Below are 13,529 nucleotides of genomic sequence, written 5' to 3'. Positions count from 1 at the left end.
GTCTCTTGCTTGCAGTTTCCCGAAATGCTTTTCGAGGAGGACACAGAACTGTGTGCTGACCTGTGTCTGCGCCTTCTCCGCCATTGCAGTAGCAAGGTGGGCACCATCCGCACCCATGCAAGCACCTCACTCTACCTTCTCATGCGACAGAACTTCGAGATTGGCAACGTAAGTGTTCATTGGAGTAAGGAGGTGCTAGAGCTGTCCTCTGTCTCTTCTGCTGCAAGGGTGCTTCCTGGGAGCAGGCCTTGGCCATCGCCAGAGTCCAAGCAGTTGCTGTTGCTGTTGTTATTATTGATTGATTGATTCATTCATTCATTGATTCATTGATTGAATGATTGAATTTATATACTGCCCTATACCCGGAGGTCTCAGGGCAGTTCACAGAAAAGATCAACATAAAACCCACAATATATATAATCAGAATAAAAATAACAATCCAATAACACCCCCCCCCCAAAAAGAGCCATATTTTAAAAGGGCATAGGATATTGATCAGATCAACCAAAGGCCTGGTTAAAAAGGAACGTTTTTACCTTGCGCCTAAAGATGTATAATGAAGGAGCCATGTGAACTTCACAGACAGGGAGCCACTGCAGAGAAGGCCCCGTTCTTGTGTTGCCACCCTCTGGACCTCGCGAGGAGGAGGCACACGAAGGAGGGCCTCAGAAGATTATCTCAGGGTCTGGGTAGGTTCCATCAGTTCATTGACCCCTGCAGCATTGCCATGTTGCACAAACCCTTTCCCTGCCTCTGTTCTCTTCCCCCACCTCTGTCAAAATTTAAATTGTAAGCTCCTTGGGGCCAGGGGCCTGCCTAGTGATTAGATTGCTCTGTAAAATACAGCGTACACTGATGGCGTTATGTAAATAAAAGTAATACATTTGCACCAGTCTGGATGCCCCAGCTGACATCCTTCAGTTGCTGCTATGGGAAATGGGAGAGGATCCCCTCTGAGACGCTTCCAGACACCTGCTGCTCTCAGAGCCTTATGTGCACGACCATCCCTGGCAGCTTCTTCAAAGTGTTTTTGGATTGTGTTGCCATGAGTTGCCAAAAGCAACAGTTTTGGATTGTTATCTGACTTGTATTCCTGGGGTGGGGGTGGTCTTAGAGAAAGGCATGTGCATTAATGTTGTGTAGGAAAGAGGAGTGGAAATGAAACAAGGAGCAACAATGCTGAAAAGAAACATGCTCTCCTAAATAATGTAAACCTTCTCTTTAGTTTTAACTTTTTCTTTAGTTTGAACAGTTGGATAAGCAATTACTATTCACATTTTAAAGGAAATAATGCCAGTGGGAAACTTAAATTTTAAAGTGTTCTGAACTAGGCGTTTTCCTAGGTGATTTTTAATTTGAATCAGGTCCACTCTAGAACTGTGTTCTGCAGAATCCGCTCCAAGCATCGCCTCTGCTTTTATTTGGCTCAGGGTTTGAATGATCTTTCTGGCTTGCCCTGCCTTGCTGACTCCTGCCGCGTCTCTCTTGCGCAGAACTTTGCCCGAGTGAAGATGCAAGTCACCATGTCACTCTCCTCGCTTGTGGGAACGTCACAGAACTTCAACGAGGAGCACTTGCGGCGCTCATTGAAGACCATCCTGACCTACGCCGAGGAAGACCCGGAGCTGCGAGAAACCACATTTGCTGAGCAGGTATGGGATGGCAGACCCATAAACAGTGGGTCTGGCAGTGCCAGGAGTTGGGCTGTGGCTTGGGCTGATACCTTCTGACCCTGGCAGTAAGTAAGTAAGTAAGTAAGTAAGTAAGTAAAATTTCTTACGGCCATTGGCCCATATCAAGAACAAATCAGACAAGCGAACGAAACATAGAATTTAAAACAACTCGACATAAGACAATTTAAAAAACACGAGGCAGCAGCTGCTGCAATTTAACAATATCAAATCTAAGCAACCCATCAAGAACAACATTTTATCTCAATTTGGTTAATACATATACAGCATAGGGATTCAGCTAAAACTTAATTTAAGGGTTGATTAATAACTTAATCCCCTTCATGGATCACTGCCTTGTCGTGGCGAAGGGGCTTGAATTACTCAGGGAAGCTATGAGCTATGCCGTGCAGGGCCACCCAAGATGGACAGGTCATAGTGGAGAGTTTGGACCAAACGTGATCCACCTGGAGGAGGAACTGGCAACCCACTCCAGTATCCCTGCCAAGAAAACTCCATGGACAAAGACAACAGGCATATAAAAGATATGACGCTGGAAGATGAGCCCCTCAGGTCGGAAGGCGTCCAACATGCTACTGGGGAAGAGCGGAGGACAAGTACAAGTAGATCCAAAGCTGATGAAGCAGCTGGGCCAAAGCCGAAAGGACACTCAGTTGCGGATATGCCTGGAAGCGAAAGGAAAGTCCAATGCTGTAAAGAAAAGTATTGCATAGGAACCTGGAATGTAAGAACCATGAACCTTGGTAAGCTGGATGTGGTCAAAAATGAGATGGCAAGAATAAACATTGACATCCTAGACATCAGTGAACTAAAATGGACGGGAATGGGCGAATTCAGTTCAGATGACTATCATATCTACTACTGCGGGCAGGAATCCCGTAAAAGAAATGGAGTGGCCCTCATAGTCAACAAAAGAGTGGCGAAAGCTGTACTGGGATGCAATTTCAAAAATGATAGATTGATCTCGATACGAATCCAAGGCAGTCCTTTTAACATCACAGTAATCCAAGTTTATGCACCAACTTCCAGTGCTGAAGAAACTGAAATTGACCAATTCTATGAAGACTTACAACACCTTACAGAAATGACACCAAAGAAGGATGTTCTTCTCATTATAGGGGATTGGAATGCAAAAGTAGGGAGTCAAGAGATAAAAGGAACAACTGGCAAGTTTGGCCTTGGAGTTCAAAATGAAGCAGGGCAAAGGCTAATAGAGTTCTGTCAGGAGAACAAGCTGGTCATCACAAACACTCTTTTCCAACAACACAAGAGACGACTCTACACATGGACATCACCAGATGGGCGACATCGAAATCAGATTGATTATATTCTCTGCAGCCAAAGATGGAGAAGCTCTATACACTCAGCAAAAACAAGACCTGGAGCTGACTGTGGCTCTGATCATCAGCTTCTTATAGCAAAATTCCAGCTTAAACTGAAGAAAGTAGGAAAAACCACTGGGCCAGTAAGATACAATCTAAATCAAATTCCTTATGAATACACAGTTGAAGTGAAAAACAGGTTTAAGGACTTAGATTTGGTGGATAGAGTGCCTGAAGAACTGTGGATGGAGGCTCGTAACATTATACAGGAGGCAGCAACGAAAACCATCCCAATGAAAAAGAAATGCAAGAAAGCAAAGTGGCTGTCCAATGAGGCCTTAAAAATAGCGGGGGAGAGAAGGCAAGCAAAATGCGAGGGAGATAGTGAAAGATACAGGAAATTGAATGCAGATTTCCAAAGAATAGCAAGGAGAGACAAGAGGGCCTTTCTAAACGAGCAATGCAAAGAAATAGAGGAAAATAACAGAATGGGAAAAACCAGAGATCTGTTCAAGAAAATTGGAGATATGAAAGGAACATTTCGTACAAAGATTACCACAATTAAGGACAAAAGTGGAAAGGACCTAACAGAAGCAGAAGACATCAAGAAGAGGTGGCAAGAATACACAGAGGAACTATACCAGAAAGATATAGAGGTCTCATACACCCCAGGTAGTGTGGTTGCTGACCTTGAGCCAGACATCCTGGAGAGTGAAGTCAAATGGGCCGTAGAAAGCCTTGCTAACAACAAGGCCAGTGGAAGTGATGATATTCCAGCTGAGCTATTTAAAATCCTAAAAGATGATGCTGTTAAGGTGCTACACTCAATATGCCAACAAGTTTGGAAAACTCAGCAGTGGCCAGAGGATTGGAGAAGATCAGTTTACATCCCAATCCCAAAGAAGGGCAGTGCCAAAGAATGCTCTAACTACCGCACAATTGCACTCATTTCACACGCTAGCAAGGTTATGCTTAAAATTCTACAAGGCAGGCTTAAGCAGTACGTGGACCGAGAACTCCCAGAAGTGCAAGCTGGATTTCGAAGGGGCAGAGGAACCAGAGACCAAATTGCAAACATGCGCTGGATTATGGAGAAAGCTAGAGAGTTCCAGAAAAACATCTACTTCTGCTTCATTGACTACGCAAAAGCATTTGACTGTGTCGACCACAGCAAACTATGGAAAGTTCTTAAAGAAATGGGAGTGCCGGATCACCTCATCTGTCTCCTGAGAAATCTCTATTTGGGACAAGAAGCTACAGTTAGAACTGGATATGGAATAACTGATTGGTTCAAAATTGGGAAAGGAGTACGACAAGGCTGTATATTGTCTCCCTGCTTATTTAACTTATATGCAGAATTCATCATGCGAAAGGCTGGGCTGGATGAATCCCAAACCGGAATTAAGATTGCCGGAAAAAATATCAACAACCTCAGATATGCTGATGATACAACCTTGATGGCAGAAAGTGAGGAGGAATTGAAGAACCTTTTAATGAGGGTGAAAGAGGAAAGCGCAAAATATGGTCTGAAGCTCAACATCAAAAAAACTAAGATCATGGCCACTGGTCCCATCACCTCCTGGCAAATAGAAGGGGAAGAAATGGAGGCAGTGAGAGATTTCACTTTCTTGGGTTCCATGATCACTGCAGATGGTGACAGCAGTCACGAAATTAGAAGACGCCTGCTTCTTGGGAGAAAAGCAATGACAAACCTAGACAGCATCTTAAAAAGCAAAGACATCACCTTGCCAACAAAGGTCCGTATAGTTAAAGCTATGGTTTTCCCAGTAGTAATGTACGGAAGTGAGAGCTGGACCATCAAGAAGGCTGATCGCCGAAGAATTGATGCTTTTGAATTATGGTGCTGGAGGAGACTCTTGAGAGTCCCATGGACTGCAAGAAGATCAAACCTATCCATTCTCAAGGAAATCGGCCCTGAGTGCTCACTAGAAGGACAGATCCTGAAGTTGAGGCTCCAGTACTTTGGCCACCTCATGAGAAGAGAAGACTCCCTGGAAAAGACCCTGATGTTGGGAAAGATGGAGGGCACAAGGAGAAGGGGACGACAAAGGATGAGATGGTTGGACAGTATTCTCGAAGCTACTAACATGAGTTTGGCCAAACTGCGGGAGGCAGTGAAGGATAGGCGTGCCTGGCGTGCTCTGGTCCATGGGGTCACGAAGAGTCGGACACGACTGAACGACTGAACAACAACAATAACTTAATTTCCTCTTAATGATACTTAGTATTAGTTAAAGTATCGAAACTATGCAGTGACCCATTTCTCTTTTTCTGGGATAGGACATTTATCAAAAATCTAGCGACTGTAAGAGATCTACTCGGTTCCTTATCATTCAGTAAATGGATTAAATTAGCCTCCTGGGTTCCATCAGCCTGTCCTATCAGAAGGGGGGACAGAAATCTAGACCGGGCTGCCGAATAAGCTGGGCAGGAAAAAAAGTATATGCTGTAATGTTTCTACGGAACCACTATTACATAGCAATGAGATCTGGCCATTTGAGAGTCTGTTGCCCATGACATTAGAAGGAAAAGCATTGAATCTGGCCTTAATAACTGACCCTGGCAGTCTCTTCTATAGCTTCTGCAATTAATTATGAACAATTTAATCTTCATTGGGATTTCTAGGCAATTTTTCCAATTTCTCAAGAATACATGTATGATAGATAAGAGTGTTTTTTTTCCCTTAAAAAAATGTTTAGGGGTACTCTCATTTTGACTCAAGAAAATCACCATTCTATAGTTCAAATCGGGGGAAATACCGGTAAATAGAGTAAATGGACAAAAGTACAAAGATTCACAAAGATTCACAAAATGATTAGGGGTATGCGTCCCCCCAGAAAAAAAGCACTGGACAGATATATTGGATTTATTTAAAAATGTTACGATGCTTTATTTACAAGATACCAATGTATGACCAAACTAAAGAAAACATTTTGCTATTATTTTTAAATAAAAAGTATTTATTTAAAAAACTGAAATGTGATACTACGGGACTGTTCACTAAATTTGAAACATAAATCTTCCCAGGTAATAAAAATGTTTCCCAAAACACATAACAATATACATATTGTATAGCCATATTGTAGAATCCTATGGAAATACCAAGTATGAGCCTAAATGAGAGAAAAAAATTATCACCTCCTATATCAGAATATTTTGATCTTGTATTCAATAGAAACAGTGGTGGATCTTGGGGTCTCAAATTTCAGTGGCACCCTTTGTGACACCAGAGTTCAGCACCCCTCTGTCTCTCGCGTTCCAATGTAAACCATAGTTGTGTCCCCGGCAGCACCAAACTGGTCATGCTTCCCTAAATCTGCCTCTGGTAGGAACCTTAAAGAAAATTGCTTTAAATGGTTATATGCCCTGGGAAATGGTTAGAGCATGAGTAGGCAAACTGAGGCCTGGGGGCTGGATCCGGCCCAATCGCCTTCTAAATGCGGCCCACGGACGGTCCAGGAATCATTGTGTTTTTACATGAGTAGAATGTATGCTTTTATTTAAAATTCATCTCTGTGTTATTTGTGGGGCATAGGAATTCATTCATTCCCCCCCCCCCCAAAAAAAAATATAGTCCTGCCCCCCACAACGTCTGAGAGGCAGTGGACTGAGAGGCAGTTTGCTGACCCCTGGGTTAGAGTATCTAAATTTTGAAATGGCTACTTCTGTCTTAGATACAGCTAAGCCAGTGTCTACCAAATATGATGAAAATGCAAGAGATTAATTATTAGACCTAGTTTTGCTGTTCTTTCTCCTCCTGGAAAGTGGGGAGATTGGGGTGTGTGTGCCAGGATCAAGGTGAACACAGCCCATAAGTGAACAAGGCTACGCCCATCTCGATCCTGTTGGCAAGTACAGTCGTACCTCGGGTTACATACTTAATTGGTTCCAGGTCGCTGTACGTAACCCCAACAACGTGTTTTGCGCATGTGTGAAGTGCGCAGAACGCTTCTGCGCATGTGTGGATCGCGCACGCGGCGGGTTACACTTCCGGGTTACGGGAGTACGTAACCCGAAAAGTATGTAACCCGAAGCGTACGTAACCCGAGGTACGACTGTATTGCGTCAGAGATGCCCTCTTTCGCAACTGCCTTTACCTGAGTGCTTGCGGCATCCCCACTCTTGATGGAGGCAGTTGTGTGTTCTTGTGCCTGCTCTCCATGCTTGTGACTTAGAAGGTGCTTCCTCTTTTCCCTGACCAGGTTCAAGACCTAGTCTTCAACCTGCACATGATCTTGACAGACACGGTAAAGATGAAGGAACATCAGGAGGACCCGGAGATGCTGATAGACCTGATGTACAGGTGAGACAGTAGCCAGCGCTCTGGGTACGGAAGCGACAGGAAGGCCCAGAGACAAGCAAGGTCAAAATGCAGGCGCCAACATGGCTGCATTTGGACCTGAGACAGAGAAGGTTCATATGTCAGATCATCCACAGACTCATTGGCTGTTGGCAAGCCTGTTGCAGCATGAGATCTCTGCTTGCTTTTACATCCGCCTCATTTGTTGCATATGGTGAGAGCTCCTCTTTTGGCTAGCACTCAGCATATAATGGAAGTGGGTGAGCTAGCCTTACAGCCAAGGAGATAGCTATGCTGTCCAGGTTAACCTTAATATGAGGGGGCCAAGCACTCTGGAGCTGGAAAAGGGTAGTCTGGGGAGCGCGCACCTTCCAGAGACTATTAAAGGAAAAAGGCACACTAAGTGGTAACATTGCTGTGGGGTTGGGGAGATCCTTGCAGGCGTTCATCTCTTGGTGGATGTGTGTAAGCTTGTAGGCTTAATCAGCCCAGGCAGAAAGCATTGACACAAATAGGACCACATCATGGAAGTGGGGAATGTCTGTTGCTCCTTGTGTTGATGTAAATGTATTGAGATGCATTCCGCTATATGTCCATGACACAAACACAGCCGCTGTTTGTGCATCACTCACTCATGTCCCTCAACAACAACAGCAATTTATTATTTATACCTCGCCCTTCTGGCTAGGTTTCCCCAGCCACTCTGGGGAGCTCCCAACAGAATATTAAAAACACAATAAAACATCAAACATTAAAAACTTCCCTAAACACGGCTGCCTTCAGATGTCTTCTAAAATGGGAGGGTGTTCCACAGGGTGGGTGCCACTACCGAGAAGGCCCTCTGCCTGGTTCCCTGTAACCTCACTTCTCGCAGTGAGGGAACCGCCAGTAGGCCCTCAGAGCTGGAACCTCCGTGTCTGGGCCGAACAATGGGGATGGAGACGCTCCTTCAGGTATACTGGGCTGAGGCCATTTAGGGCTTTAAAGGTCAGCACCAACACTTTGAATCGTGCTTGGAAACGTACTAGGAGCCAATGTAGGTCTTTGAAGATGGGTGTTATATGGTCCTGGTGGCCACTCCCAGTCACCAGTCTAGCTGCCACATTCTGGACCAGTTGTAGTTTCTGGGTCGCCTTCAAAGGTAGCCCCACATAGAGCACATTGCAGTAGTCTAAGTGGGAGATAACCAGAGCATGCACCACTCTGGCGAGACAGTCTGCAGGCAGGGAGGGTCTCAGCCGGCAGTCCAGATGGAACTGGTAGACAGCTGTCCTGGACACAGAATTGACCTGCGCCTCCGCTGAACTGCACTTGAAGGTGGGGAAAGTGCTTTGCTGGCTCTCAAAGTGCTATGAAAAAGGCTTCATAAGTGAAGCTCCTCCTATCTGAGCGGGAGCTCGGATTGACCTGAAGCAAGTCACCTTAAAGTGAGTCAGTAGCAAAGGCAGCCATAGAACTCAGGACTTATGTCCCTGATCATTCATTCATTACCTGCCTCTCAGGATAGCCAAGGGATACCAGACATCACCAGATCTGAGGCTGACCTGGCTGCAGAACATGGCAGCGAAGCACTCTGAGCGTGGGAACCATGCAGAGGCCGCTCAGTGTCTGGTGCACTCCGCTGCCCTGGTAGCCGAGTACCTGAGTATGCTGGAGGACTGCCGCTACCTACCTGTGGGCTGTGTCACTTTCCAGGTAAGAAGAAGGGCAAGGGCAAGGCATCATTTCAAAAAAAGGAAGGCTGGACTGCTGCATCAAGGCATTGGCCAGCTCTTCTCTGTTCTTTCTTAGCTTCAGTACTTACCCGTAGCCCCAGTCCTACTTTCCTGCGGGAGAGATAAACGAACAGAGGGCCTACCTCCCATTTCTGCTTCCCCTAAACCAAAACTTGGGGTGGTGCCCAGACGTTCCCTGCCCCTAGCAAGGCCTCTGCTTCCCTAAGGCCCTGGAGACGTAGAGTTCTTGCCTTGTTCAACTGACAGACTGTTTGGGAGGGAAGAGTGAGAAGATTTGTGTGCCCTCCCCGCACCCTGACAATAACACCTGCCCTTTTCCAAGAACATCTCTTCCAACGTGCTGGAAGAATCTGCCGTCTCGGATGATGTCCTGTCCCCTGATGAAGAGGGCATCTGCTCTGGGAAGTACTTCACCGAGCAAGGGCTGGTTGGTTTGCTTGAGCAGGCGGCTTCCTCCTTTACTATGGTGAGAACTTGAGCTTTTTACTTTGAGTGTACGAGAGCATTCCCTATGCTTGAAGGTGGCAGCCTCCTTCTCTTGCTGCAGTAGGCCGCTGAATCCCAGGTGTCTAGACTCCTGGAGATTGATTGGGCACCAGCGCCATAGAACACAGATTTTTGTGCACAAATTTCTGCTTCCTTTTAAAACGGCAAATGGCTTAGAAACCTGAATGGTGTGGATTGTGGGTTGGGTCTTGAATGGTCACGGAGAGGCTGTGTTTTCTGAGAGCCAGTGTGGTGTAGTGGTTAAGAGCGGTGGACTCGTAATCTGGTGAACCGGGTTCGTGTCTCCACTCCCCCACATGCAGCTGCTGGGTGACCTTGGGCCAGTCACGCTTCTCTGAAGTCTCTCAGCCCCACTCACCTCACAGAGTGTTTGTTGTGGGGGAGGAAGGGAAAGGAGAATGTGAGCCGCTTTGAGACTCCTTCGGGTAGTGATAAAGCAGGATATCAAATCCAAACTCTTCTTCTTCTTCTTCTACTTGCAAATTCTTTCCCGCCTGTTTTCTTCTATCTCTGCTATTGTCTGTTTTTCCTGTAAGCTTCAGCCGTCTTTTCTCCACACGTTGGCTGCATTCCTTCACTTTGATTGTTTCCAGATGCTCAGTTTGCAGAGCATTAAATGCACCACTGCTTATCTGGGGTGCCTTTCCTCAGGGAAGGAGAGCTCTGGTTTCAGGGGTGTTGCTTTTTCCACTTCTCGGTAATACATTTAGGCAAGTGGCCAATTGTGTTTCCCTGCAGGTATCTCAGTCCCTCTGTTTTCAGTGAAAATTAAAGTACCGTATGTGGAGGACCGCAGACCTCTCTTCCCCCGCCCCACACTGCCTTTAAAACAAGACACACACAAAAACCACCTCCTCACGCATGAAGCTGCAGTAGGTGGTGATTGTCAATAAACATTTGTGTAAAGTAGTGTGAATTCATACAGTTCATTTCCAGAAGCAGAAGTAGAAACCTGGTTGTAACCCACAAGTAACAATTAGCTGCTTCCCCCTGCCCCATTGGACCAAAACGGCTCAGGACCACAATACTTCAAGGACCGCCTCTTTCCATATGAACCTACCCAGACCCTGAGATCATCTTCTGAGGCCCTTCTTCGCCTTCCTCCTCCTCGAGAGGTCCAGAGGGTGGCAACACAAGAACAGGGCCTTCTCTGCAGTGGCTCCCCGTCTGTGGAATGCTCTCCCCAGGGAAGTTTGCCTGGCGCCTTCATTATGAACCTTTAGGCGCCGGGCAAAAACGTCCCTTTTTAGCCAGGCCTTTGGTTGATCTGATTTACATCCTATGGCCTTTAAAAATGTGGCTATTGGGTTGTTTTTGTTTTTTTATGTGTTTTGTGGTTTTATATCTTTTTTTAAAAAAAACATCTTTATTGAAAGTTCAAAAAGTATATAATTATATGTGCACTAAACATGCTCAGACGTAAATAAAAGAGAGAAAGAAAAAGAGAAACAGAACCCGTGTAAAAGGGAAAGTAAAGGGGGGAAGGGGGAAACCAAAACTATATTTTACAAGGTTGTTATTGTATTTCACCAGATCTTAACCTATTACAGTATTTGTAAGAATGGATTCCAAATATCATTGAATTTGTCCATGGCAAGTCTGCATTTACAGTGGACACTTGGGTAGCGAATGCAATCCGTGCGGGAGGCACGTTCACAACCCATGCCGCTGTGTCTGTGCACACGCGTGATGCAATTTAGTGCTTCTGCGCATGTGCGAGTGCCAAAACCTGGAAGTAACCTGTTCCAGTACTTCCGGGTTCGGGGCGTTTGTATCCCGCAGCGACCGCAACCCGAGGTATGACTGTATATGCAAGTTGTTCATATGTTGCGAGTTTGTATAAGTCTTCAAACCAATTGTAGAAGGGAGTTTTTTATATCTTGATTTTATTCTGTGAACCGCCTTGAGACCCCCCTCCCAAGGTATAGGGCAGTATATAAATTCAATTAATGATAATAATAATAATAATAATAATAATAATAATAATAATAATACCAGTCTTAGTAAAGCTTCATCTCTTAGACTTAACTGCCTTCTAATGAAAGTTAAAACCTTTTGCAGGCAAGCTCTGCTTGCATATTTCCAAATAGGCCTCCACCTTGACTGGGGGCTCTGTGAGGTTCTAGCCTTGCGTGGCCCAGCTGCCTTACTCCCTGCAGCCCCATGTTAGGTCTTCCCTGAGGACTGGTGTGACTTTCTGAATTCCTTCTTGCTCTCTTCAGGGTGGGCTTTATGAGGCTGTCAACGAGGTCTACAAGATCCTCATCCCCATCCATGAAGCCAACCGCGACTTCAAGAAGTTGGCAGTGCTGCATGGCAAGCTTCAGGATGCCTTCAACAAGATAACCAACCAAGTGAGTGCTGCTTCTTGGACAACCTTTTTCAAGGCAATGGCCACATTCTCACCCCCCCCCCCCAGGTCACATTCTCTTCCAGGGGCCGCAGGCAAGAGGTGGGTGCAGTCGGAGGCAGTAAACGTAGATTTTACCTTTGTACAGTGGGCTACTTTCTATACATAAAGCACCCACCTGTCTCTGCCTCCAGACAATCAAGAGGCATTATAAGGGTTCAAGGACATATTCCAGCCAGGCAAAAGCACTTGGGATGTGAAGCAAAAGCCAGTGAGGGGTGTGGCCTGGGGAGAGGGGGCGTGGCCTAGAAAGATTTCTGAGGGCCCAATATAGATGCCTGGAGGGTCACATTCAGCCCTGAGGCCTGAGATTCCCCACTCCTGGTCTCTAGACCTTTTTTGCAATGCCTTGTTAGGGCGATGGCTGAAGTAAGAGAGCCAGCATAAGCCATGTTCAAATATATCAAAGGATGTCATATAGAGGAGGGAGAAAGGTTGTTTTCTGCTGCTCCAGAGAAGCGGACACGGAGCAATGGATTCAAACTACAAGAAAGAAGATTCCACCTAAACATTAGGAAGAACTTCCTGACAGTAAGAGCTGTTGGACAGTGGAATTTGCTGCCAAGGAGTGTGGTGGAGTCTCCTTCTTTGGAGGTCTTTAAGCGGAGGCTTGACAGCCACCTGTCAGGAATGCTTTGATGGTGTTTCCTGCTTGGCAGGGGGTTGGACTGAATGGCCCTTGTGGTCTCTTCCAACTCTTATGATTCTATGATTATGATTCTCTCCTTCCTTCATGGTTGCCTAAGTCCTTCTCGCGTTCCATTTCGTTACCCATGTAAAAATAAGTAAATGTGACGTGAATCTGGCGGATCGGAGACTGAAATCTGAACGGTCTGAATGTCAGAGCCCCAAAACCGTTATGCTGGGGAAACATTGCGGCTGTGGCACGGGAGTTCCGAGCTTTGCCATACTGCAAATCAAGATGCTGTGGGCAATGTTCATAGTGGAGGTGCTATTTATGCACTCAGTTGAATGGACAGTCCTGCTTTGAGACAGAGAGTTGCAATGGGAGTCTACAAAGTCCTCTAGGGCCTTGTGACAGTATGAGGAAAGCATCTGCACCCCTATTTGCTGAACTGGAACCCATAGCCTGTTTCCACCACCACCCTCCCCCCCAAAACCCCTCTGTCGAATCATAGAGAGAGGAATGTGCCAGTATGGGTTCGGTATAGAGCAGCCAGAAGTCCAGAATTCTAGGATTTGCTCCATACAGGATTAGAGCCTAGTGGGGATGCTGCCAAGCCAGAACATATGGCTCTCTGTTCTTGTAATCAGAGCTAAACAGGGAGCTCCACTGATTCCTGTAGGGTTCACTTGGGTATTCTGTCAAATGCCGACAGTGTCAACCCTGGAAAAAGGTGAAAAGAGCTATTGGGAGCTGATGGATCTATACTGATTGCAGGTGGCATTTTAAACCAAAACATCCTTCCCTGCCCTTCTGGGCCAAGGTCAAAGTTGTGTTCAAGGTCTCAGGTTGGCAGTGTGCTAGTCTTTGCGGTTGGATCTTGCAGATGATGCTAGAATACACTTTGAAACGAGCTA

General features: G+C 45.9%; 1 protein-coding gene across 5 annotated transcripts in view; it reads left to right on the top strand.

Annotated features, from left to right (window-relative positions):
• The window catches only part of DOCK6 (dedicator of cytokinesis 6), a 98,960-nt gene that overhangs the window by 67,756 nt on the left and 17,675 nt on the right, over positions 1 to 13,529 (top strand). For all 5 annotated transcript variants that reach the window (XM_033173631.1, XM_033173630.1, XM_033173629.1 and 2 more), the window contains 6 exons: positions 16 to 168; positions 1,494 to 1,652; positions 7,237 to 7,337; positions 8,837 to 9,029; positions 9,393 to 9,536; positions 11,800 to 11,931. In XM_033173631.1, coding sequence (XP_033029522.1) covers positions 16 to 168; positions 1,494 to 1,652; positions 7,237 to 7,337; positions 8,837 to 9,029; positions 9,393 to 9,536; positions 11,800 to 11,931 — 882 coding nt within the window. The remainder of the gene's footprint in view (positions 1 to 15; positions 169 to 1,493; positions 1,653 to 7,236; positions 7,338 to 8,836; positions 9,030 to 9,392; positions 9,537 to 11,799; positions 11,932 to 13,529) is intronic.

The sequence above is a fragment of the Lacerta agilis genome, chromosome 16 (genome assembly GCF_009819535.1).
Source record: "Lacerta agilis isolate rLacAgi1 chromosome 16, rLacAgi1.pri, whole genome shotgun sequence".
In the NCBI taxonomy this organism is placed as follows: domain Eukaryota; kingdom Metazoa; phylum Chordata; class Lepidosauria; order Squamata; family Lacertidae; genus Lacerta; species Lacerta agilis.
The sequence above is the reverse complement of the archived record's forward strand: the minus strand, read 5'-3'. Positions and strand labels throughout refer to the sequence as shown.